Source organism: Mesoplodon mirus (genome assembly GCF_964341445.2).
Source record: "Mesoplodon mirus genome assembly, chromosome: X".
Classification (NCBI taxonomy): domain Eukaryota; kingdom Metazoa; phylum Chordata; class Mammalia; order Artiodactyla; family Ziphiidae; genus Mesoplodon; species Mesoplodon mirus.
In genome coordinates this window covers 21,920,826-21,948,677 of record NC_138981.1, presented here as the reverse complement: position 1 = coordinate 21,948,677, position 27,852 = coordinate 21,920,826, and the positions used below count along the sequence as shown (strand labels likewise).

Below are 27,852 nucleotides of genomic sequence, written 5' to 3'. Positions count from 1 at the left end.
ACACACAAACATATTAATATTTATACACCCCCCCGCACACACTGGCATGGAGACCTTTATGGACCTATTTACCTGAAATACACATTTCTTCACATTCATATGTTAAGAATTCTACTCAAAGATAGTTCAGTGATATAACATCAGAATTCATGGGTAACAAAATACAAGGATGCATTCCATGGTATCGTATGGGGGGGTTAGGGTATAAAAATATCATTAATAAAATAGTGGTTAATGTATTTAAGAACAAAATATAAAACCTGGAAGTCTACTGACATAGAAAGTCTAGGGTGTAGGATTAGATGTGCCCTTGGATATAGAAGAAATGATGGGAGTGGGGAATGATTCCTTGCATGAGATTCTGGGGACTAAGAAATCCCCGAAAGAGCAGTCCACTACGATCATTGTAAAGGTCAGAACACTGACTAGGCTTAATTGGGGAATATTCAACAGAAGGTCAGAAATTTGAGGGAGAAGCAGGGAATCACAGATGTTATTCATATATATGTAAGTGCACTGAAAAGACATTGCCTAGTGTGTTTTCATAGACTTCGGGCCACCTCTTGACCTATTATTTTGGATAAGCTTCTACTGTCATGGCATGGTCTGTCCTCCTGTTGCACAGGTAGCTACTAAACTATACTGGTCTCCTTTCCATAATCTGTTGGCAACTGTCCCTAGAGAAGGGTTTCTCAACCTCACTACTATTGACAACTTGGACCAGATAATTGTGTTGTATGTCCTGTGCATTGTAGGGTGTCTAGCAGCATCCTTGACATGTACCCACTAGATGCCAGTAGCATTCCCATAGTTCACAATCAAAAACATCTCCAGACATTACTATGTCCCTTGGGAATATTGTGCCCAGTTGAGAACCACTGCTGTAGATTATGGTAGGTTAGCATGTTTGGGAGTTGTCTCTTGTAGCTCATCCTGGTCAGGCCTGGGCCCATCCTCTCCAGCAGAGCAGGGGACTGTGCTTTTGGAACATTCTTTCTAGCCTTCTGTAAATGGCCACATGAGATCATCTTTAGGGTATACTTTGGGGCCTGTGGACTTTCAGAAGTCAGCTGTTTGAAGGGATAAAAGGCACTGAGGAGTGCATTTATAGGCTATTGACATTACCCAGTTAATATGAAAAGTGGTGAATCAGGATGTATTTTTACTTATTTGTAGGTACCTGGAAATTATACTATTAGGACCTGCTTGTAATCAAATACTAAGCTCTTTGAGGGCAGAAATTTGTCTTCGGTCACAGATACATGCCAAGTGTTTAGAGTAGGTGATCAATAGTTCCTCAAAGTTGAACGAAAACATTAATGACTGGCTTTTTTGAATGGATCCAAAAATAGCTGTCTTCCTTGTAAACATATCTAAAATGAACATGAGGCTAGAAAAGCTCCAAAGAATGGAAACTATTAATCAAGAAGATACAGGCTTATTCCATGAGTAAAAAAATTTGTACTTTTCAGATTGGAAAGAGGAAACCTGAGAATAAGATTCCAACTGTATTGCAAGTATTGATTGACAGGATTATCACAAACCTGTCTGAACACCAAAGTAGTAGCAGTCTTCAACTTTACTAATAGTTGGCTTCTAAAATGTTGACTGCTAACACTTAGAACATACTTTGCTATAGCAAAGGGTTATAAATGGCAGTTGGATTCCCGGGTCCATGTCCGAATGCCTGTCACTAATCCCCTGCCATTTATGACAGAACTCAGAGTGTCAGCCAGGAGGCCAGGGACATCCCCAACTCTAGGACGGCCTCCCCTGGGGCGAGGGGCTTTTTGCGAGTGTTGAGAGGGGATTAGCGTGGAAGACAGGATGAGGCAGATGCTCTCGGGTCCCAGTTCCCTTAAACTACATGGTATGTATACAATTATAGTAAAGCCATTGCCATACTGGGGTGACAAAGTTCCACTGGAGTTCAGCTTTATATGTGGTCATTTGTGAATAGCTGGCTACATATACTTAGGGATTCAACTTCTGTTAAACTAAATACCTTTTTTTTTTTTTTTTTTGGCTGGCTGCACCACGCGGCTTGCAGGATCTTAGTTCCCCGACCAGGGATTGAACCCGGGCCACGGCAGTGAAAGCCCGGAATCCTAAACACCAAGCCACCAAGGAACGCCCATTGTTAATATAAACATGTAAGTTGTTACTTATAGATTTAGTACAAGCTGTAAATGTAAATTTAGAAAAAAGGAGGAACCAAGGGGCTTTATGTTGTATACAGAGAGTCTGGGGTTCACCGTCCCTACCAGACGCTATAGAAGGTGACTGTGCTCACAACCTATTCTTTCCTGCCACCCTCAAAGGTACAGAGAGGTGAGCCACAGTGGAGTGGTAACAGCCCCGAAACTAGAAATTAGCCTGTCTGGGTTCAAAGACTGAGTCTGCCTTTGCTAGCTAGCTGTTTCCTTATCTGTAAAATAAAGAATTCAAAGAGTTCCTGTGAGAATTAAGTGAAATAATGCACCTCACCTCCTAACACAATGCCTGGTAGATGGCATGTACTCCATTAATGTTATTACTCTTGTTACGAGTTTGAGTCAGTCTGACATTTTTGTATTTTGGAAAGATAGAGAACAACTGCCTACCTTTTGGCATCAGTGTCTACCAAACACTAAATATCTTTGGACCCTGACATGGATTTTTATATTATTCAAGAAATTACTACTGCAACACAATGTGGTAATAAAACAGTGAACTTTACTGAGAAGTTTCAAGCATCATGACCCGAGGAAGTATTTTTCAGTTCAGTTTATCAAAATACTTCAACTTTCCAGTTGGATCTGGGATTATCTGTTAAAGAAAAAAAGTTATTCATTTTAAAAACCAAAGTATATCAACAGTAGTCTGACATTAGTTGCTTATCTCTTGACTAAAGATAAAGATTATTTTGTGTACCAAATTATATCATATATATTTAGGAAAAACTGGATTTGTCCTGCTAATCTCAGCTATCCCAGAAGGCAGATAATTTGCTAGTAAATTAACATCTGTACTCAGGCACCCTCAAATTTACTTACAGCTCTTCTCTTTGCCACCAGGCTTTCATGGCATCTTCAGGTATGGTGTAAAATCAAACATGTTGAGAGAGCATGGCTACAGATGTTAATGTATTTTAAAAATTATCTGCTGATGAAGTGATGGTATGCTACAACCTGAAAAGGGGGCAGTGGGTTCAGATGGATTGCTTGGAGGTCCAGAACTGTAACCTTTTAATCTCAAACCGCAAAGTAAAAGAAGTGCTCTAAAAACCACATGAGTACCTATTTAGTGAATGGACAAATACTCTGAAAGAAAAAGTGTTCCCTCCTAGAGCGTTACAGCCTTAGAAACCTCCTAGGTTTCTAATTTCTCACATTAACTGTTACTTGCTAGTTACAGGTAAAGTACATCTATCCCTATATAAAAAAATAAACTTGTAATTTATTATAATCAGCTTATGATAGTGCTATATGCATTTTCTTCAGCATAAAATAAATGTTACCTAATTTCAGGCATCACTCCAGGAATATTTTGTCTTTGCCAATATATAATCTCTCTGCATTTCAATTCAATTCAAGAGTACTTATGGCATAACCACTGGGTGCCAACAGTTTGCTGCACAGTGGGGGATCCAGTGGTAACCACCGAAGTCCCAGCCTTGGAGGCTCGTACAAGCACGTGGGGAAGATGTACGTGTACATAACTGCTTTTGATGCAACACACAAAACTAGGACACTGGCTCTGTGACTCAACAGAGGCAGAGGTGGCATCAGGGAAGGCCTCAGAGTGGAAGTAGCATTTAAGTTGGTCTTGAAAGAAGAATTTGGGGAATTTAGGGAAGGGGAGAGAGGTACTCCAGGCTACAGAAAGAAAGACCTGAGCAAAGGCACAAAAGCGTGACAGAGTAGGGCTTAGTTTGGGGAAAGATGAGTCACGTGATTTGGTGGGAGCATAGCATGTGTGCATGTGTATGTGCGTGTGTGAATCATGGGACGATGACCAGGGAGAGGCAGTGGAAAGAGAGAACGCAGAAGCTTGAAGGCTGCGCCCGAGCATGAGGACTTTGTACTGCAGAGCCACTAAGAGGTTCCAGTCTGCAGAATGACATGTGTTGGAGAGAGAAACTGAGGTCTGGGAGACATATCAGGAGGCCTGTGCAATGGAGATGAAAAATACATCTATCTTCAAAGAAACACCACCACCAAACCTTTTCTGATCCTACATCCCCCTCTCCAGCTGTTTTCTTTCCTTCTTTCCTTCTTCCCTTCACAGCTGTAGTTCTTGAACTAGTTCATACTTCATCTCCTTTTCCTCATCCTACCCTTGCCCTATCCTCAAACCACCTGCTGCCCTCCCTGTGGTCACGAGGGACTCCACATTGCTCAGTCAACTCATGGCACAGCACGGTTGACTACAGTTAATACTGTTGGTATACCTGAAATTTGCTAGAAGAGTAGATCTTAAGCCTTCTCACCCCACACAAAAAAGGCTAACTGTGAGATGATGGATTTGTTAATTAATCTGATTGTTTTCAACTATAATCTCTTCAAATATTTTCTCAGACCCTTTCTTTTGCTCTTCTTCTTCTGGGACCCCTATAATTCAAATGTTGGTGCATTTAATGTTGTCCCAGAGGTCTCTGAGACTGTCCTCAATTCTTTTCATTCTTTCTTCTGCTCTGCAGTAGTTATTTTGACTATTTTATCTTCCAGGTCACTTATCCGTTCTTCTGCCTCAGTTATTCTGCTACTGATTCCTTCTAGAGAATTTTAAATTTCATTTATTGTGTTGTTCATCGTTGTTTGTTTGCTCTTTAGTTCTTCTCAATCCTTGTTAAACGTTTCTTGCATTTTCTCCATTCTATTTCCAAGATTTTGGATCATCTTTACTATCATTACTCTGAATTCTTTTTCAGGTAGACTGCCTATTTCCTCTTCATTTATTAGGTCTGGTGGGTTTTTACCTTGCTCCTTCATCTGCTGTGTGTTTCTCTGTCTTCTCATTTTGCTTAACTTAATGTGTTTGGGGTCTCTTTTTCTCAGGCTGCAGGTTTGTAGTTCCCATTGTTTTTGGTGTCTGCCCCCAGTAAGCCAGATTTTCTTAAAAGCTTTTAATATACACTGAAGGTTTTTCTTGTGACTGTCTTCTTTGCCCTGAATTGATTCTACCACGTCTCCATTGTCCCCCCCCCCTTTTTAATGGTATCTTTCTCTGTATACTTGGCTTTAAAATTCACAGCGTCAGGTCCCATATTCTGCTTTCCCAGTTTCAGCTACTCTCCGTACAGTCCAAAGAATGCCTGTAGTCTTATGAGTTCTGCCTAGCAATGTTTACTTCATTTACAAAATCAAGGCAGTTCTATTACAAGGAAAGATTATCCTAGGGTTGGCTTTTTTTTTTTTTTGCCCCAGCCATCCTCTTAACAGAAAAATCAGTTTGACTTACTGTTTCACTACCAGGTTTCCATCCTGCAGGGCACACTGAAAGAAACAAAAATTGGCAAAAGACAGTTTAAAAACAGAGTTCAGGGCTTCCCTGGTGACGCAGTGGTTGAGAGTCCGCCTGCCGATGCAGGGGACACGGGTTTGTGCCCCGGTCTGGGAAGATCCCACATGCCGCGGAGTGGCTGGGCCCGTGAGCCATGGCCACTGAGCCTGCACGTCCAGAGCCTGTGCTCCGCAACGGGAGAGGCCACAACAGTGAGAGGCCCACGTACTGCAAAAATAAATAAATAAATAAATAAAACAGAGTTCAGTTCTCTTTAGCAGCTCTTGTGTTTTCTTTTTCCAAATGAAACTGAAAATAGAGCCTACATTAATGAGAACATTGCTACAGAACACTTGAATTCTGTTAGCCTACTGGCTTGCAGCAAGAAATTTTAGTCATGGAGCTTATCAGCAGGCAGCTAATCTATTTTCACTTTTGTCAATTGTGTTTAGTTACATTTACAATAGAAGAAACCAAATTGGGTGTTCCTCTAATACAGTTGGAAAGTTTGGGAATCCGGTAAACTGAAAGGTCTGGGTACAGCAAAAATTCCTTGAATGTACATTCCCTTAAGCTTATCTGCTATGTCCTGCAGTATTTTTACTGATGCCATGGTTCACTGTTTGTCAGAAGAGACTTTAACATTATTTGGAAGGCAGGATTTCCCCTTGATTTAGAGTGCACCCTGACTCAGGCACTGAGTTACACTTTTGAAAGGAATATATAACATGTGTTCTGTTCTATTTTATTTATTTATTTATTTGTTTGTTTGTTTATTTATTTTTTGCGGTACGCGGGCCTCTCACCGCCGTGGCCTCTCCTGTTGCGGAGCCCAGGCTCCAGACGCGCAGGCCCAGCAGCCATAGCTCACAGGCCCAGCCGCTCCATGGCACGTGGGATCTTCCCGGACCGGGGCACGAACCCGTGTCCCCTGCATCGGCAGGCGGACTCTCAACCACTGCGCCACCAGGGAAGCCCATGTGTTCTATTTTAAGAAGATCTGACTTTTTCCATTTGGCTACTACAAAAACTTGAAGTGAAAGGATGAAATGACAGATTACCAGTGTGATACTGAATAACCTTAAGGATTTCTGAATTACTCTGAGTAAAAAAAAGCTAAATCAAATAATGTAAACATGCAAATAAAACCTACGTTACTAGATACTGCCAGATTGGCTGGTGCATTTTAAGTTTATAGAAACATAATTTGAAAAATTACAGTAGCAGAAACTTCTCTGAGCTTAACCAGAAGGACTATGAAAATAATATTTTGTCCATCCTATTCAGTAAGTAGAATATATTAGTGATATCTTGTTAAAAGCACTTTAAATTATAATTTGATCTGCTTAAAAGACCTAATGATCTGAAAACAATCAGAAGACTCTGGAACCATGAAAATTACTTGTAAGATAAGAAACCAAACTAATTATGCTAGTATCTCTCAAGCTAAAAAATCAAGAGGCCATAATGGTTAGAAGGGAAGGATACCTTCTTCATGTTTGTCGGTGTACTGGAATGCTTGGACCAAACGCAGTGTCTCATCCACAGATCTACCCACAGGAAGGTCATTCAGAGTAATCTGTCTTAGGATTCCTTTGTCATCAATAATGAAGAGACCTCTGTAAAACATAAGAATGGTAAGGTGAGGACATTTGTTCTCAGTCAAGAAAAATATTAGTTAATGTGAATCCCTGTACCGCTCACACAGAAGGATGTTATACAGAACCAAAAACTCACTACTTACCTATTTGACTGGTATGCACATGCACACACCCCCATACCCACACTTATCTACTGTATATTTTGGGATTATCACTGTTAAACGGTAGCTTTAATAATTTGTTTTTGTCTGTGAAATGTACTGTAGTATTATCAGTTGAATCTTGACATGTACTAGGTTTGGGATTGTACTGTAAATGAAATGACTAAACTACCTAGCAGAGCCTGCCTTTGGGTGAAGGAGTGATCCATGTTTCTTCTCACTGGCTGTTTAGAATGTCTTTGCATTTCCTTTTTCAGTGGTGGAAAAAGACAAAGTCACCAATATGAAGTTGCCTTTCTTTCTGAATCTTTCTATATGTGATTCACTACTAAGGCCTGGGGAATAATGAGATAGTTCGACCTAAAAGACCTGCTATTGAGATAGGGGTGGCACTGTAAGAGTTAAAGTATACTAGAGATAAAAATTGTCAAAGGATTTTACTATCTATTTATTTCAGTCAACATGGATTTCAACCCAATACTTTGGATTAGAAAAGGATCTCGGGTACTAGGGCTAATTGCTTGTGTACAAGTATTAAAATAATGATGATATATATATATATATATATATATATATTTAGTAGAAATACATGGCATTACATATCTATTACATGAAATCTTATTCCATGATCATGTTAAACATTACTGAAGTGTTCTTGCTCATTCTACAACACCTTTTTTGAATGAGCAACTCAACGTCTGAACTAACTAGGGCTCAATCTCCTTAGACCATATCAACTTGGCCAAACTCAGGCAAAATTGTTAATTACTACTCATATGGGTATTCTTTCATGTACTACTTTTACAGTTGAAAATTCTCATCAAAGGTGATCAAGTCTGTTCTGAAGTAAGTGACCCTGATTGGAAATTTTGATCTTGCCTCTGTAAGGCACATCATACCAACACACACCACACAAAAACAAATCTGCCTTTTCTTTGGTAGCAAATTGTAGCTTCTGTTTTCTGTTCTGATTTTGTTAACTGCTTCTTTGGTAGACTATGAGACTAAGGCATTTGCCATACTTGGTGTAATATGTATATATGTCTCTTCCACAGAGCAGAGACAGGTCATTCTTACAAAAAGTACGAAATTAAAATGGCAACAGACATCTCAATAACAGCCCCAGAAGCTAAAGGTATCAGGGCAATGCTTTCAAATGTCCACAGGAAAATGCCTTTCAATCTAGAATTCTATACCCAGCCACATTATTAATCAAGCATGAGAGCAGAATAAAAACATTTTCAGACATAGAAGGCCCTCAAGCATTTTACCTTCCAATGACCTTGTATTAGGAAGCTATGAGGATGTGCTTCACCATAACAAAGGATTACATAAAGAAGGCAGGCAGGCATGGGAGCCAGAAAATTGGGTATCTAATAGAGAGGAGGTGAAGGAACGTCCCAGGATGCTGGTGCATAAAGTGCTAGGACGACAGCTATGTAGCAGGCCTAGCGAGCCATCAGTCTGACTGGAAGCAGGAGGATGGAGGAAAAAAACTGACAGAGGAAAAATGCAGTACTTAGAGGGGTTACAATCCAGGTGTGGAATTTAGGAATAATTAGTGATGGATATATAGTAAACTAAGGGAATGAAAGAAATGAAGTAGTTTATTAGCTACAAGAAAATAAAAAAATTTGCCAGAGGGGAAGGTAATCTTCAGCACACTACACTTAAAAGCTTAGCAGTGAACAATATTTATATAAACACTGAATATTGACTTAATCCAAAATTGTGACACATTATACTGGGAAAATTAATTTGGGGATGATGTAAGAAAGATAAAGTCCTATTTACCATGAAAAATAATACCAAAATTGATATATCCAGGAGATGTATTATATAAGATACTATTTAGAAATATGGAGTCAAATAATGCAAGCAGTAGCTAAAGGGCTGCAAGTAGCTTCCTCCATGAAGCAGGGCTAAGAGTAAGGAGAGGACTGTTTAAGAAAATGTGACTTTTAAAAACTATGTGCATATATTACTTTGATGAAAATAAAAAATTAAAAAAAACTATTGGTTCAAATCACATAAAATAGCTAATATTAGATAATTTTACTTGGTTAATGTCCAAATAATTCTAAATTTTAAAAGTGCCTCAATCTTTTTAGTGGCATATTTACTCTTTGGGAGTTAACTTAGTAATAAACTCTAGGCAGAAACCATTACAGACTTCTTGTAAATTTTGGAGATTAATCCTTTGTCAGTTTCCAAAAAAAAAAAAAGAGAAAGGAACTTGGTAGTGACACATGATACAATACAGATGAACCTTTTTTGAAAACATTATGCTAAGTGAAAGAGGCTAGTCATAAAAGAGCAGATACTGTAGGATTCCATTTATATGAAATGTCCAGAATAGGCAACTAGAAAGACATAAAGTAGATTAGTGGTTGTGTAGGGCTAGGGGAGGGGGACTGGGTGAAATGTGGAGTGACTGCTAATGGGGATGGGGTTTCTTTTTGGAGCAATGAAAATGTTCTAAAATTGATTGTGGTGATGGTTGCACAACTCTGAATATGCTAAAAACCACGGAATTGTATGCTTTAAATGGGTGAGTTGTATGGTATGTGAATTATATCTCAATAAGGCTGTTATATGAAACCCACAGGATTATAAAATACTGACACCTTCACATAAAACATTAAAAAAACTTAGCACTGCAAATCAAATCAACAATATATACGAAAATTAAAACTGTTTCAAGCTGAAGTTGCCCTTTTTTCAAAGAATTCTATCAGTATTTATTAACTCAAGTAACTCAATGAGGGTTGTTGGGTAAAATATTTCCTTAATTTTTCCTACTCCAAAGACAGGTTTGCTAAATACTATGATACTTGTATTTAGAAAAACCATTACTAGAGTCAGTTTGGAAAAGAGGAGAAAGAAATGGACAAACCATTTGGGGACCTGGGTTCACGTCTGGGCTCTGCAATTAACTACAGTAACTTTGGCTAAGTCCATGGAACTCTGAATCTGTTTTTTATGTAAAATGACAGGGTTGGTCAAAGACCTCTAAATAATCTTCTGGCTCTTACAGTCTATGACACTCACATAGCTTAAGTTGGGCACGTACCAATTATTTTTAATGGTATCTACAACATTTTTGCAAATAGAGCAAATATTTCTTGATCAAACCTTGTATCTTCTAGCTCCATTTCAAGGAGGATTACAAATATATTCATATTTGTCATAATGTAAAACCACTTGAAAGGTACCTAAGAGTGTGGCCCGAGTCTTCCAGATATACGCCATAGTCCTTTGAGATCTGATGGTTCAAATCTGAAAGAAGTGGAATGCTTATCGGCCCAAGTCCTCCTTGTCTTCGAGGGGTATTAATCCTGTAACAGAAAATTTACCTTTCAGGGTTAAGTAAATGGCATATATTAAAACAGCACTCTTTCTTTGCATATTGCACACAAACACACAACACACACATTCTCTAACAAAGACAGGCTAATATACATTCTATTTTTCTTGCCTCTCCCTCTCCTTAACAATGTATTCATATCCTTTAAACACTAAATATGGAGATACACATCACATTTTTAATGTACAGACATAATATATGTTACTAATCTCTACTGACAGTCATTTAAACTGATTCCATTTTTTTTTTGCTTTTATAAACACTGCTGGAAAATCCTGATAATTCTCAACTTTGTATACTTGTCTGATTAATTCCTAGAAGTGGAATTATGGATCAAAGGATATGCACTGTCATAAGCATAACCTTAGAATTGTGATTGCAAGACAAAGCCTTGTGAGATAAGCCGGATACGACTGGATGGCATTTTAATATTCTGAGAGACAAGAAATGCAAAGTCCACTTGAAGAAGCAAGGAAGTTAGCTGTAATCTCAGACTCATCAGTCTTCAGATTTAAGTATTCTGCAACTTGAAACTGGGGGATGTGGGTTGGGGCCCTCATGGTAGGACACTGATGTAGCCGTTAGGAAACAGGGAACTGTTGCTCCAGATGTTTGCATTCCCAGTTCTGGCATCCAAGTAGAAATCTCTGGTTGATATGAAACCTATCCAGCTGAGAATGTATCCCCCAAAATTCCTTGGGAAAGCAATCCCAAATTATTTGGGATGACATAACTTTCTCCTTAGTGGATTTGTGTTTTAATCCTGCAAAGATTTAGAATTACTATAGAAATGATGAAGCAAATTAAACCCATAGTTTAAATATTTTTATATTAAGAAATAATCAGTATATATTTGTATACTAAATTATTTATAATATTTAAGAGATTTGGCATATTAAAATAACAGATTCACTTTATGATTCCAATTCAAAATGTGTAATCTGAAATTTTAGTTTATAACTAGTAAATATTTTTAAAGGACTTAAGACACCCCTATTTATTTATTAGATTTGCAAGAATTACTTAAGTTCTTGGGAAAGTTTGTCTGAAAATTGAGATGCTTAAATATATTAAATATATAACTGCATCTTAAAATACTTAAGAGAATTAATTACTTAAGAAAATGTAAATTAAATTGTAGCTCCTGAACCAATTAAACTTTTACTTACATACATATATGTGTGTATGTATAATTTACAATTATAATTTATATACATTTACAGTTATATATACAAATATATATTCATGTATATGTATATATATTTACATACATAATTGTAAATGGAGAAAAACCTGTTTTGACTTTGTTACTTTAATGAATTGAGTGTTAAATTTTAAAAGCAAAATAATTCTGAACAATATTGTGCAAAAATTTTGTGAACAAAATTATGGATGCTATTAAAAACTCACATTAGAGACTTCCCTGGTGGCGCAGTGGCTAAGAATCCTCCTGCCAATGCAGGGGACATGGGTTCGAGCCCTGCTCCGGGAAGATCCCACATGCCACAGAGCAACTAAGCCCGTGCTCCACAACTACTGAGCCTGAGCTCTAGAGCCCATGAGCCACAGCTACTGAGCCTGCGTGCTGAAGCCCGCGAGCCTACAGCCCGTGCTCCGCAACAAGAGATGCCACCGCAGTGAGAAGCCTGCGTACCACAACGAAGAGTAGCCCCCGCTTGCCGCAACCAGAGAAAGCCCGCGCTCAGCAACAAAGACCCAATGCAGCCAAAAATAAATAAATAAATAAATTCATAAAACAAAACAAAACTCACATCAACATGAACATTTCAATGTTTGAAACATGTTGCCTAACTGCTCTCCAGAAATGCTGAATCAACTGTTTGTGTAAGTACCATTTTTTCACACCTTTGTCAACATTGGATGAAATTCTTAAATATTTCAACTCTTGGCCAGACAGAGGAAAAAAATGGCATCTCTTGTCATTTTATTGTAAATTCTCTGCAATTAATTAGGCGGAGCATCTTTTCATGTTTAATGAATTTTAAAAAATTATTTAAAGCATTAATTTAAAAAATCATTGCTTCTTAAAAAGTAATTATAAAAGCTCTTTTGAGTTTGACTTAATACTAGACAACTGTGTAACAGAGAGACATGGTATTTTAGATTTTATTTCTCCAGATTAAGGTTACCCAATTTATGATAATAAAGTAATCATACAATTCAGTGGTTTTTGCTATGGATATTACATCTTTTGAATTTAACTTTTTTTTCCCCAAATTTGAAATGTCCTATAAAATCCTTAAGCATTTTTACTGTACCTTCATTGAACTAGCAGCTCTCAGATAAATTTATTCCTGAACTGTCTGATAAATAACTATATTCCTGTCATACAAGTACCATGTGCTAACTGACTGTGCCACTGGAGCTCCTCTATATTCCTGTCATGTTAAGAGTTGTCTGCCCATAATTTAAGAGTATGTCCATTTTTTTCCCGACAAATATTAAGTTTAAGATACTGACCAGGCCAAATGGGTAAACTGTGAATCAACAGAGCATGCTACCACTTCAGTGTTTATCGATCTGAATTCCTCAATTCTATCACCAAAGGCGATGATTTCAGTTGGACACACAAAAGTGCTGAAAGTTAAAAAAAAAATTATTCTCAAAATACACATATACTTAGTTTCAAATGATTTTGTTTTTATAAACACCTTTAGTATATAAAAACACACATTAAGAACAATTTTATATATGAAGCTTCTCAAGATGGAGTAGTCTAAAAAATGGTTATTTGATCAAATCTTATTTAATTTAAAAAGTATATTATAGAGTTCCCAATTACATCTTGATAAACTTTACTTTTATAACTTAATGGATCAGTGGTCAACCAATGTTCCCTTCTCCCTTATGGTAGCATCCCCCATTTTATTAGCTTTTATTCAGTAATACTTTATAGCTTTCAAAGGATCAATACAAATTTTACATTGTTTCACTATTTTTTTTAACCTTCCTATGCCAACCCTATGAGCTAGATGGACCTATCTCTATTTTGGAGATGAGGAAATACTCTCCCACCCCCCTCCCTTTCTTGATAAGGTCCTCTTCTACTTACTACCTCATCTCCCAGTCCCGTTGTCAGAAGGGCAGGCATATTTAGAGAATATTACCTTAGGGTAGTATTTTTCAAGCAGTGATAGGGACTCCTTAAGCCAATTTATTGAGTTCCAACCAACATTTTAAAAAAGTGAAATAGAAAGTATGATCACACATATATCACACACAGTAAGGGTAAGTTATAAAGCATATATATGTATATATAAGTGCATATATATGTGTGTATTCAGGAGTGATATTAAAAGTATTTAACCACCTTAACTCAAGGTTGGCTTTAGCTCTCTCTGGAGGTTTCTGAAAGGGACTAGGTGGGAGGGGCAACTTGGGGAGGGGGTTGGTATGGAAGTTGTTCAGTATTTTAAGGAGCATGACTATACTGGTACATACAGACTAGATATTACCTTGTATGTATAAGTGTATTGGGCGGCAATGAAAAATCTATTTCCTACCATGTGTCGTCAAGAAAGTCTGGAAAACAGACTTAGAGGACAACAAGTTCCTACCACAGCCCAATACAGGCTTTTCAAATGTTTCACTTGTTCGAGTGGAGGACTGCCATATGCAAGCAGACAATTCTAATCCAGATTATGTCCCTGGAAACCTGGCCTATGACATGTATTTTTAATATTTTCCAAAAGGTAGGAATGATCGGCCCCTGCCCTCCTTCCTATTATTCCAAGAAATGCTACCTAGAGACATACTGGCCCAACTTAAAGTTTAGGCAGAAAACTGAAATTCTGCAGAATCTCGGCAGAATTTTGACTTTCTTCCTTGCAGACTATGGCAAATGTCCCAGGATTCTTCCTTCTCTAACCAGGCCCAGTCCGGCAGGCATTACACAGAAACAACAGAAAGAAGCTCTCTCAGCTCCTTGCCCCAGAAGACCACTGCTAACATCATGCTCTAATTAGATATATCTTATTCATTATGGAGTTTTAAATAACACTGGAGAAATAGCATATTTGTCTATGTTACACTAATTTCAAAATTCAGGTTTAGCATCAAATATATTTAATGTATGTGTTGCTTTTCAGTTTTACAGCATGAATTTAGAAGGCCTATGATTTTATATATATTAAAATTTCTACTTCTCGTTTCTATTTGAAGTTAAGTTATATAATACATTTTAGCTAGTCAAGCCATAGTACAAGTTGATTAGAAAGAAGCAAGTTCTTACTAATTTAAAAGATTACATATTATGCAGATTCATGATTTGTTTTAGCCTCAATGTACAAATTTTTATTAGAATTCTATTTGGATTTAGAGTAGGGGTCAGCAAACTTCAGTTCACAGTCCAGATCTAGCCTATCTTATTTTTTGTAAATAAACTTTCAACGGAGCACAACAACACTCATTCATTATTGTCTATGACTGTTTTGTGCTTCAAAGGCAAAATTGAGTAGTTGCAATGAAGATCACTTTAGACTAAAATATTTACTATCTGGCCCTGTACAGAAAAACTTTGCTGACCTCTGGCCTAGAGACAACCTAAAGATATGAGCTTAAGTATATCCTCCCTGCAAGTTTAAAATATATTTACTTAGTTCTAGATTACTCCTAATGTAAAAACGACCTTAATATACGGTGGCAAAGACAGAAGAATCTTCTATTTACTTTTGTAACCAAAAAATATATTCAAACAAAAAAGATAAAAGTTGCGATAACTCTCTTTTGTATCTTTTTACTTTCATGGAATTTGAAAAACACTCAAAGTTAAATCCTCAATGTGAATAAAGTTCCAAGAGTATTTACTTTGAGTCAACTTTCTATCTACAAAAGTGCTCACGGCCAGAGTTAAAGTAAGAGAACTACCCCCATAACCATAATTTATATTAATAGGTATTATTCCTTAAGCATATCCAGTATTTTCAGGAAAATGTTCAAATCACAGAAAAGCAACAGATGTAGCAAAGAATAAAATAGTAAAACCATAGTTAAATGGCATCACCAGAGAAAAAGGCTTATAAACATTCAAGTTAACAGAGAAACAGATTTGTGGCATAAGTCTTGCTATTAAATGCTTTCTAAAATATTCTCAGTCCATTTTCTTGCCTTAGTAAGTATAGCTTAATGAATATAAATGTGGCTTTCCTCTAATGATTACATTATGATAACACAATCATGTAGATATAAGTACTGGGGTCAATGGTTTATGATTCTGAAATATATTCAAGATGTTACCTTCTTGAAAAAACTCATCTCCGTTTTCCCTTTAAGAACAAGTGCTAAATAAAATAATTTCTAACTATTTGATGTTGTTGAATAATGATTGATAATGACTGAGGTTTTACTAGCTGCTATGTACATGTATTACTTACAAGTCAAGTGGGTGGAAGAAAAAAACCAGGTATTTCCCATAATAATCAGTTAACTTCAGCTCCTTAAATTCTCCATTTATCACGGCTGTTCCTTCCCAATAAGGTGCCGGCTTGGTAACTAAGAAAGAAAAATATATGATGTTCTTTAACAATGAGAAGGTTGGTGGGATGACAGAAGGACATCTTTAGGAAATCACTAAAAATCAAGGCTTCAGAATCTTTGGACCTCTTTAGCAGTCTGGTGATGCTGACGGACTTCTCAGAATAGTGTTACTGAATGCATAAAATATTTAGAATTGCAAAGGAAACCAATTACATTGCAATGCAATTATCAAAACGATCAAAAAACAAACTGGTGATATATTAATATTTGTACCCTTTTATTAACACTTTAAAACTGCAAGATCTAGCAGTGATCTAGTAACTACCCAAGACTGTGATGGGTGTAAATGATGTTTCAGGACACTTGCAACAACCATAATGTGGCATGAAAATATCTGTGACTCTACTGGAGACAACTACAAGCAAGTACTGCTGAAGCCAAGGTGGTTTGTTGCTGATGTCCATAATGGAAAGAAATGCCAAATTTCAGTGGGAGGTTAGTTAAAATAAAGATTTTTTTCCTATTCATGCTCACAGACCCCCTACATTCCACCCCTTCACTAAACCCTGCTGGATACTTCACTATAACCCCTCCAAGTTAATCAACTTCCTACTTTCAAATATTTAGATTTTTGGTTCTCTAATGGCAGTATTCCAGATGTACTAATTTAAATGCTCGTCCAATATCTCACATACACATGGAGGACCTGCTGCTACATTCAAGGAAAAGGAAATCTGCAAATATATCAGGACAGAAGCGTAAAATCCCAGAGCATGGGATTATTTTCCAGGGCTTTGAAAGAGGGGACCCCCCCCTTTTTTTTTCCCCGGTATGCGGGCCTCTCATTGTTGTGGCCTCTCCCGTTGCGGAGCACAGGCTCCGGACGCGCAGGCTCAGCGGCCATGGCTCACGGGCCCAGCCGCTCCGCGGCATGTGGGATCTTCCCGGACCGGGGCACGAACCCGTGTCCCCTGCATTGGCAGGCAGACTCTCAACCACTGTGCCACCAGGGAAGCCCAGAGGGGACCCCTTTTGAACAGGTTTCAAGTGACCTAATGGAAATTGAATAGTTCATGCTGCTCTCTTGTAAGGGCATGCTGTAAGTCTAGCCAACACGCTTTGATAATAATGTACTTTGATCTTCTGTTAACACATTCAGATAGCACTTAACTTTCAGAACCATTACATACATTAAAGTCAATACTTGCTTCCAAGTTTGACTAAGGTTCCTAGAAAGTAAGGCTTAATAGCCAGCATTTATTATATTTTGTATAATATCCAGCATTTTGGGTAACTCTGAAAATAGAGACAAACTTAAGATTAATTTCTCTGTGAAGTTAATATGTAACACGTGATTCCTTATCTTGAGCCAGAAATATCTTGATCTGATTTGGTAAAGGCTAGGAGGGAGAATTAGATAGCAGAAGGATACAGAACTATATATGCTTTATATACATTACTTAAAATGCTACTCAAGTGTGAGGTTATAATTGTAACTATGTGTTACAGGGACTTCCCTGGTGGTCCAGTGGTTAAGACTCCCTATTCGGGGAACTACGATCCCACACGCCCTGTGGTGTGGCGTGGCCAAATAAATAAAAGTAAATAAAATAAATCTTCTATAATAAATTAACTATAATTTTAAAAATGTGTTACAATGATAGTCCTTACTGATTTTAGCATATTGGGAAGACCAATAAAACTGAAAAATTCTGTTCTGAAAATCTTGATTTTGGAAATTTTGGGTTCCTTTTTCTTTTTCTTTTTTAAACACTGATAGAATACTTTATTGTTATTATTTGGCTTAGCAAATCGGTAAAGATTTGTTAAATGATACCACAATGTTGGCAAGGTGGTAGAAAGGCAGGCCCTCATATCCTGGATATGGCTTGCTTGCTTGCTTTTTTTTTTTTCCCTTGGGAAATTTTGGGTTCTTGATTTAAGAACTGCAGTGTTAGTTCAAAAAAAAAAACTGTCATCAGTTTATAGAGCAAAAAGAATGCAGTTTGCTAAGATCTATAAATGGAATTCCCAAAGCAACCCCGTGCATGTATTAAAAAACAAACAAAAATTGTCCCAAATATAAATCATATAATTAATAAAGCAAATGCAGAGCAGTATAAAGAAGAATATTTAAATCCCCTCTCCCCATAAGCCCCATCAATTTAACTACTGTTAACATTTTGATGTCTTTCCTTCCAGTCTTTTTTAAACACACAAATTGGGATCACGTTGTGCCCCACTTTTTAAAAAAGGAAGCAGTAGATCATGAACAGTTTTTCATGTTACTAAAAATTATTTGGAAGTATGAACTTAATAGTGCCATAACATTCCATTTTATGAGTGAAAAGTCCTTGTAATTTTAATTCTAGATGAGCCTACACATGAGAGAAATATAACAAATACCTAAAACTTGAAAAGGTTTTCTGGTAGAGGGAAATCTATTATTACCACTATTTTTTGCTTCCGTGTGCAGACTTGGATGGGATTTGTTATGGAAAATATATGTAATGCCAGTAAACACTTAACTGGCTGACATATTTCAAAATATCTTCCCAGGCAAGTAAAACCAATGGGACTTGGAAATACGATTTTAGAAGTGCAACACTAGCTTTTTTAAAAACAAAAATCTAAAGATAACTTTCAGTAGGAAAGAACTGCAGATGTTTAAGGAGGCGAAACAGTTTTTCTCATTTATCACTCCCACTCCATCCTAAGGCATAACAACATGCAATTTAACACTGGGGATTCATAATTGTGAAGCACTACTTTTTTTCACTGAACCTGGGCAAGGAGCATTTTGTAACTGTACCACAAAACCCAAATACACATCTTCAGAATGCCAAATGGTCAGTAGGAAAGGCAAGTTACTTAAAAGCGAGTAAGGGACAGTCTTTATTTAGCCCCTAGCCACTTTTTTTGGGCTAATTTTAACATCCAGATGCAGCAGGCCACAACTTTCTCAGTATCTACTTAGTCTGACGTGTCCTTCCTGAAAGTGGCCATTAGTTGTGTACACTGGACAGAAATGCAAATAATCAAAAGCTAAATTGGCAGGACACAAATTTGCCACGAGGTTTATCATCAACCCAAATGCATTACTTCTAACCTCCCTTTTCCCATTTCCCTACAAAGAGCCTCCAAAGTACACCCTGTAACAAGTTCCTCATTTCTGAGAAACACAAAGGATACCCATTAACTACACAGGTCTTTGGGAAGGTGGCTTTTAATAGTCTTCTTTATAAGATGCAACAACAATCAAAGAAGAAAGAAAAATGAAACGTTTGCCCTCTTGAGCATTTTGTTTGGCCACTTTTCTGTTTAATCAAACTTTCTGTGAATCATTATTCAACTTATCAATGCATTCTTCCCCGAAATCGCAGAACAGACGCGATGTGCTGCAGGCTCTTTGCGATGTTTGAGGAAGTGTTTCAGTTTGCACAACATCCTCGTCGCCTGCAAGCCCAGGACCAGTGCCATCCTCTTTCCCTCATCTGTGGCTTCTGGGGTAACCACTACTTCTTCCAAAATCTGATTAGTGGAACCCATCCCTTTCTTCACACCTCGCACCCCCTTCCATCCCCCCACGCCCCCAAGGAGAGAGCCAGGCTCTCCCCGGGACCGAGGGCAGCCCAGGGGGTGCCGCCCAAGCCAGGCCCCCGGGTAGCCACCGTAACCAGGGTACACGTGTCTCCTGGCCCTCCCCACCTCCAGCCTCCCTCTGCCACCGGTCACCCCGCCTTGGCGGGGCACCACCTACTCTTGGCTTTGCTGAGGTGCAGGGAGTGGTCGGCGACCGAAACCCGGGACGCCTCCCCCGGGTACACTTGTCCACCCGCGTAGAAGTGGCACTCCTCTTCGCGGGTTCGGGGCCTCTCCTCCGCCTCCAAGCCCCGCAGAGCTTTGGCCGGCAGCAGGAACAGCAGCAGCGGCAGCAGCAGCAGTAGCTTTCGGCTCCGGCCAGGGGCCGAAGTCGTCGCGGGTAGCGGCGGCCGCGGCGCCTTCATGACTACGCGAGGATAGTCGCACGTCCCTTGGCTCGAGAACTACTTCTCCCGCCGCCACCTAGTTACAACCGCCCGCCCAATGCCCGCGGGAACCGAAGCGCGGCCTCGAGAAAGCTGCACCGCCTCCTCACTTCCCCGCCCCCTCCCCGCTCCCTCCCCGCCGCCTCCCCGCTCCCTCCCCGCCCCCTCCCCGCCCCCTCCCCGCTCCCCCCCCGCCCCCTCCCCGCTCCCCCCCCGCTCCCTCCCCGCTCCCCCGTCCCTCGCTTCCCGTGCTCCCCCCACCCCGCCCCGCCACGTGGGCGTCAGCCCCGCCTGCCCAGCTCCTACAGGCGTTTGCGCATGCGCCCCGGGGCGGGCCAAAGCTGGGAGCTTAGCCCAACTCTGCGGAGTGGCGTCGCCCGTGACTGGTGCCGTGTGCTCCCGCCCTTGCGCTGGGCTAGACGTCCTTTCACGTCATCTCTTCCACAAAGCCTCGCCACCGCACACCATACCCGCAAAAAAGTGAGACGAACTTTTCTGCCTCTGAACGGCTTGTACTTTATACTTCTAACAGTACTTGTTTCTTCCTTGAAGTGGTCTGTGTGAGCAGCGCCATGACTCCCCGCCCCCCCCATCCCCGTCCTTAGTTGCAGCCCTTTTAAGTCCTGGGAGAATTTGGAGAAGAAAGGCCTAACCATTTACTCTCCTTCAGCAGGCAAGGCAAACAGGCAGTTTTGTGACTTAAGCCTGTCTCAAAGGTGTCTTTTTTTTAAAAAAACTTGAAAAGTTACCAGAAAACCAAACTTTGTTCCAGCACAGTATAGTTCCATCTTCTGACAATTACCCCATCACTTTACAGGGGTCTTCAGCAGCCTTTATGCCCCCAGGGTCCCTTCTGTCTTCCTGTGAGCTCTTGTCATCTTTCTGAATCCCACGAAAGCCATCCAACAGTTTGTCTTTCCTCTAGACCGTCAGCTCCCTGGGGTCAAAATCGATGTGGAGTTCATCTTTGTTTCCCAAGGCACCTAGCGCAAGGTTAGCGCCTGCCCTTGTAAGCCCTTGATTTTATAAATAACACCTAATGTTCCTGATAGCCTGTCATAGTTTCAGGTTGTTTTCACATATTATATCCTTATTCTTTGTGGCAACCCTTTGAGGCGGACAGGAAACCTGCCCTTTACAAACTCATTCCTCAGCCCAGTCCTGCCCATTACATGCTCTGCTTTTTGTTTCCTGTGGGCAAAGGAGGAAGCCACCTCTCTTTTGCTGAGGCGGGTAGGCAGGGGGTAGGGGAAGCATGTCCTTACCCATAGCATTGTCTGTCAGCTCTTCACTTTCCATGGTCCTGTAGCTAGGAGTCCTCGGGTGAGGTGGCCCTCACACCTCCCCTTCTTCTCCTTCTCTGGCCTCCAGTTCCTCGTGGAAAGGGAATGGGGCCCAGGGGATTCGGCTCAGGCCTGTGCCCCGAGGTCGTCTTCGGTGATCCATGTTGATCGTTGGACAAGCAGCCACAAAGCCTCAGTGAATTCTAGGCCCTGAGCTGGGTCTCTTAGTTTAGGAACTGGGAGAGGAAACTCGGGGAGAGTGTTATTTCCTGACAGCTCTGCCCTGGGCTGAGCTGAGGTGCCCCAGTTGGCAGCAAGGGCTGCCCAGCAAATGGGCCCCAGTGAACCTCCCAGGCACAAACTGCACTCTTCACTGGAATCCTTTGGCAGCTGACATTCTGGGTGGCAGTTGCTCTGAGTCCTTATGTCCAGTGATATTCCCCGTGTGCCTCCCTCCTGCGAGTAGACATTGTGTTGTCTCAGTGGCAGTCACAGGGAGGCTCGGGGCGGGGCCCTGCCCCCAAGACACACTCACCATCCAGCTGGAGTCAGCTGCCCATATTAATAACGCAAAACCATCAGACACAGGGAGGTGGTTCTGTGTATATAGAAACAGCTGAGGAGCTTAAAAACATTCGAGTGTACGGACCAAGCCCCAGAAATGATGATTTAAGTGATGTTTGCGGGGCAGGGTGGAGGCGGTCTCAAGCATCTGTGGTTTCACAACTGATGTGTCTGGTTAAGAACCACCGCTGATAGAGGTAAAGAGCACAAGTTGTGGACTCAGCTGTTTCTAGGTTCCAATCTGAACTCTGCCACCTATTGGCCTTATGGCCTGGGGAAGTTAATTTAACTTCTCTGAGCGTTAGTTTCATCCGCAGATGGAGTCATTAATACCTTCCCCATGTTGTGAGACTGAAATGATATGAGTTTCATGATATAAGTGTAAAAGCTAACTTGGAGTGTGGGCCAGACTTAGGGACTCACTTCTAATGCATATGACAGGAGGAATGCTTTGTGACTTCTGACTCAAGGTCAGAAAAAAGATAGTATCTATCTGTCTTTATTACATTACTCATTCTGCGGGAAGACTTATTGTCAAAAAAATTTTTTTGAGATAAAATTCACAAAACATGTAAGTTATCATTTAAAAATATATAATAAATTCAGTGGTTCTTAGTATTGTCAGTGTTGTGCTTTGTGCTTACCACTATCTAATTTCAGAAAATTTCCATCACCCCAAAAAAGAAACCTCATTTCTTTTTTTTTTTTGTTTTTGTTTTTGTTTTTTTTGCGGTACGCGGGCCTCTCACTGTTGTGGCCTCTCCCGTTGCAGAGCACAGGCTCCGGACGCGCAGGCTCAGCGGCCATGGCTCACGGGCCCAGCCGCTCCGCGGCACGTGGGATCTTGCCGGACCGGGGCACGAACCCGTGTGCCCTGCATCGGCAGGCGGACTCTCAACCACTGCGCCACCAGGGAAGCCCAAGAAACCTCATTTCTGTTAGCAGTTAATTCCTCCTTTCCCCCAGCCCCTGGCTATGACTAATCTATTTTTCGTCGTACAGATTTGTCTATTTTGGACATTTCATATAAATAGAATCATATAACATATGTCCTTTCATGTCTGGCTTCTTTTACTTAAGTATAATGTTTTCAGGGTTCATCTCTGTTGTAGCATGTATTGGTACTTCATCCCTTTTTTTCTTGTGATAAAATATACATAACACCATACTTACTATTTTAACCATTTTTAAAATCTCTTTATTTATTTTCATTTATTTATTTTTTTTGGCTGTGGCATGCGGGATCTTATTTCCCCGACCAGGGAACAAACTCGTGCCCCCTGCACTGGGAGTGCGGAGTCTTAACCACTGGACCGCCAGGGAAGTCTGAAAGCATCTATTTATTTTAAGGCTTCCCAGCAGGTAACCTGACCAAGAATGATCTTGAATTACGTTGGCCACAGCGGAGAACTTTTTTTTTTTGCGGTACGTGGGCCTCTCACTGTTGTGGCCTCTCCTGTTGCGGAGCACAGGCTCCGGATGCGCAGGCTCAGTGGCCATGGCTCACGGTACCAGCCGCTCCGCGGCATGTGGGATCTTCCCAGACTGGGGCACGAACCCGTGTCCCCTGCGTCGGTAGGCGGACTCTCAACCCCTGCACCACCAGGGAAGCCCACAGTGACAGTTTTACTTCTTCTTTTCCAATCTGTATTCCTTTCATTTCTTTTTCTTTTCTGATTGCCATGGCTAGGAATTCCAAAACTATGTTGAATAAGAGTGGCGAGAGTGGATATCCTTGTCTTCTTCCTGATCTTAGTGGAATGCTTTCAGTTTTTCACCATTGAGTATGATGCTTGCTGTGGGTTTGTCATATATGGCCTTTAATATGTTGCGATAGCTTTCCTCTGTGCCCATTTTCTGGAGAGCTTTTATTATAAATGGGTGTTGAATTTTGTCAAGCATTTTCTGCATCTGTTGAGATGATCATATGGTTTTTATACCTTAACTTTTAAAAAAATTTATTTATTTATTTTTGGCTGTGTTGGGCCTTCATTTCTGTGCGAGGGCTTTCTATAGTTGCGACAAGCGGGTGCCACTCTTCATTGCAGTGTGTGGGCCTCTTACTATCGCGGCCTCTCTTGTGGCTTAGCGTGGGCTCCAGACGCACAGGCTCAGTAGTTGTGGCTCACGGGCCCAGTTGTTCTGCGGCATGTGGGATCTTCCCAGACCAGGGCTTGAACCCGTGTCCCCTGCATTGGCAGGCGGATTCTTAACCACTGCACCACCAGGGAAGCCCCTATTCCTTAATTTTTTAAAGTGGTGTATCATATTGATTGATTTGCATAGGTTGAAGAATCCTTGCATTCCTGGGATAAATCCCACTTGATCATGGTGTATGATCCTTTTAATGTGTTGTTGGATTCTGTTTACTAGTGTTTTGTTCAGGATTTTTGCATCTGTGTTCATTAGTGATATTGGTCTATAATTTTCTTTTTTTGGATTATCTTTTTTTGGTTGTGGTATCAGGGTGATGGTGGCTTCGTAGAATGAATTTGGGAGTGTTTCTCCCTCTTCAATTTTTTGGAAAAGTTTGAGAAGGATCAGTGTTAGCTCTTCTCTCAATGTTTGTTAGGAATCGCCTGTGAAGCCATCTGGTCCTGGACTTGTTTGTTGGGAGATTTTTAATTATGGTTTCAATTTCATTACTTGTGATAGGTCTGTTTATATTTTCTAATTTTTCCCAGTTCAGTCTTGGAAAATTGTACCTTTCCAAGAATTTGTCCATTTCTTCATGGTTGTCCATTTCATTTATTTCTTCTCTGATCTTTATGATTTCTTTCCTTCTACTGACCTTGGGTTTTCTTTGTTCTTTTTTCTCTAGTTTTTTTTTTTTTGCGGTATGCGGGCCTCTCACTGTTGTGGCTTCTCCCATTGCGGAGCACAGGCTCCGGACGCGCAGGCTCAGCAGCCATGGCTCACGGGCCTAGCCGCTCCGCGGCATGTGGGATCTTCCCAGACCGGGGCACGAACCCGCATCCCCTGCATCGGCAGGCGGACTCTCAACCACTGCGCCACCAGGGAAGCCCTTCTCTAGTAGTTTTAAGTGTAGAGTTAGATTGTTTATTTGAGATTTTTCTTGTTTCTTGAGGTGAGATTGAATTTCTATAAACATCCCTCTTAGAACTGCTTTTGCTGTGTACCATAGGTTTTGGGTCGTTGTGTTGTCATTTGTTTCTAGGTATTTTTAAATTTCTTCTTTGATTTCTTCAGTGATCTCTTGGTTATTTAGTAGTGCACCGTTTAGCCTCAATGTATTTGTGTTTTTTACAGTTTTTTTCCTGTAATCAATTTCCGATCTCATAGTGTTGTCGTTAGAAAAGATGCCTGATATGATTTCAGTTTTCTTAAATTTTCCAAGGCTTGATTTGTGACCCAAGATGTGATCTATCCTGGAGAATGTTCCATGCGCACTTGAGAAGAAAGTGTGTTCTGCCACTTTTGGGTGGAATGTTCTATAAATATCAATTAAATCTATCTGGTCTGTTGTGTCATTTAAAGCTTGTGTTTCCTTATTTATTTTCTGTTTGGATGATCTGTCCATTGGTGTAATGGGGTGTTAAAGTCCCCCACTATTATTGTGTTACTGTCAAGTTCTCCTTTCATGGTTGTTAGCATTTGCCTTATGTATTGAGGTGCTTCTATGTTGTGTGGGTAAACATTTATAATTGTTATATCTTCTTGGATTGATCCTTTGATCAGTCCTATGTAGTGTCCCTCCTTATCTCTTGTAGCAGTCTTTATTTTAAAGTCTATCTTATCTGATATGAGTATTGCTACTCCAGCTTTCTTTTTTTTTTTTTTTTTTTTTTCTTTTTGCGGTATGCGGGCCTCTCACTGTCGTGGCCTCTCCCGTTGCGGAGCACAGGCTCCGGACGCGCAGGCCCAGCGGCCATGGCTCACGGGCCCAGCCGCTCCGCGGCATATGGGATCCTCCCAGACCGGGGCACGAACCCGCACCCCCTGCATCGGCAGGCGGACTCCCAACCACTGCGCCACCAGGGAGGACCTACTCCAGCTTTCTTTTGATTTCCATTTGCATGGAATATCTTTTTCCATCCCTTCACTTTTAGTCTCTAAGTATCCCTAGGTCTGAAGTGGGTCTCTTGTTGACAGCATATATATGGGTCTTGTTTTTGTATCCATTCAGCCAGTCTGTGTGTTCGTTGGGGCATTTAATCCATTTACATTCAAGGTTATTATTGATATGTATGTTTCTATTACCATTTTCTTAATTGTTTTGGGTTTGTTTGTGTGCATCTTTTTCTTCTCTTGTGTTTCCTGCCTAGAGAAGTTTCTTTAGCATTTGTTGTAAAGCTGGTTTGGTGGTGCTGAATTCTCTTAGCTTTTGCTTGTCTGAAAAGCTTTTGACTTCTCCATCGAATCTGAATGAGATCCTTGTGTTGTTCATCTCTGTTTGTTCGTCTAGATCTTTGTTAAACATTCGTTGTATTTTCTCAGTCTGTGCCTCCATTCTATTTCCGAGATTCTGGATCATCTTTACTATCATTCCTCTGAAGTCTTTTTCAGATAGATTGCTATTTCCTCTTCATTTGTTTGGTCTTGTGGGTTTTTCCCTTACTCCTTCATCTGTGACATACTTTTTTGTTTTCTCATCTTTTTTTTTTTTTTATGAGTGGGATTGTGTTCCTGTCTTACTGGTTGTTTGGCCTGAGGCTTCCAACACTGGAGTTCGTAGGCTGTTGGGTAGAGCTGGGTCTTGGTGCTGAGATGAGGACCTCCGTGAGACCTCACTCCGATGAATATTCCCTGGGGTCCGAGGTTCTCTGTCAGCCCAGTGGTTCGGACTCAGAGCTCCCACCGCGGGATCCTCAGCCCAACCCCTGGCTCATGAACCAAGATCCTGCAAACCATATGGGGTGGCAAAAAAAAAAAGAGAGAGAGAGAACAATACCAAACTAAAAAATAAAATTAGACTAGGAAACTAACAGATATGCTAGAAAGATTATAAAAATAAAAATATAGATGAATCAACAACTGGAAGGCACAACAGTACCACAATAGTAAAAAAGAGGAAGAAAGAAAAGAAAAAAAAGGGGGGGGGTGTTGAAGGCCTTGGCCCTGAAGGATGGGGCCTAAGCAAGTTGAGGTTTGGGTGGTGGGCGAGGCCTATGCTTAGTACCCACAGGGCTGGAAAAGGCCCTGGGGGCTGTGGGGGGTGGGGCTTAGGCTGAACTGAACAGAAGGGGCCCAGGTGTGCCCCCCACCCCTGGTCTCAGAGGGCAGGGGACCTCACCTGGGAGCCCAGCAGGCTTCCTGGGCTCGAGTGGGTGGGGCAACTGCCCTCCTCTCCTCTCCTGCTCCTCCGGTCTGGGAGGGCCCCTCCCGTCTGCCTCTCCTGTTCTCCCCTTGGTCTCCTTCCTATCCCCCCAGGATCAATACAGCAGGGGTGGGGTGGGGAGGGAGGGGCCTTGGAGGACAGGAGACCAGCCTGGGAGCTCAGCAGGCTCCCCGGCCCTTAGTGGGTGGGGCAAACGCCCTTCGTTCCTCTCCTGCTCCTCCCGGAGGGTCCCTCCTGCCTGCCTCTCCTGGTCTCCCTGGCCTCAGGGGCGCCGATCCTGTCTGGCCTCCACTTCTCCTCCCCTCTCAGTCCCCCCATGTCCTACCGGTTCACTTGGGGGTTCCTCCCATTTCCTTGGGCATCAGGGTCCCCCACCAGTGGCCGGCAGGCACCCTAGTTGTGGGGAGATGCTAAGTCGGCATCTTCCCACACCGCCATCTTGACTCCGCCCCTATTTTAACCATTTTTAAGTGTATATATAGTTCAGTGGCATTAAGTACATTTACATTGTTGTGCACTCATCACCACCATCCTTCTCCAGAATTTTTCATCTTCCTGAACTGAAACTA

At 40.9% G+C, this 27,852-nt stretch overlaps 1 protein-coding gene across 1 annotated transcript; it reads right to left on the bottom strand.

The window, feature by feature from the left end:
- Positions 1-2,693: 2,693 nt before the first annotated feature.
- Positions 2,694-20,238, bottom strand: PRDX4 (peroxiredoxin 4). Its single transcript, XM_082609845.1, has 7 exons — positions 19,870-20,238; positions 16,007-16,124; positions 13,095-13,211; positions 10,462-10,584; positions 6,973-7,103; positions 5,443-5,477; positions 2,694-2,808 (listed from the first exon to the last, which is right to left on the bottom strand). Exons 1-7 carry the CDS (start codon positions 20,114-20,116, stop codon positions 2,758-2,760), a joined length of 822 nt encoding a protein of 273 aa, XP_082465971.1. The 5' UTR covers positions 20,117-20,238; the 3' UTR covers positions 2,694-2,757.
- Between the last annotated feature and the right edge of the window lie 7,614 nt (positions 20,239-27,852).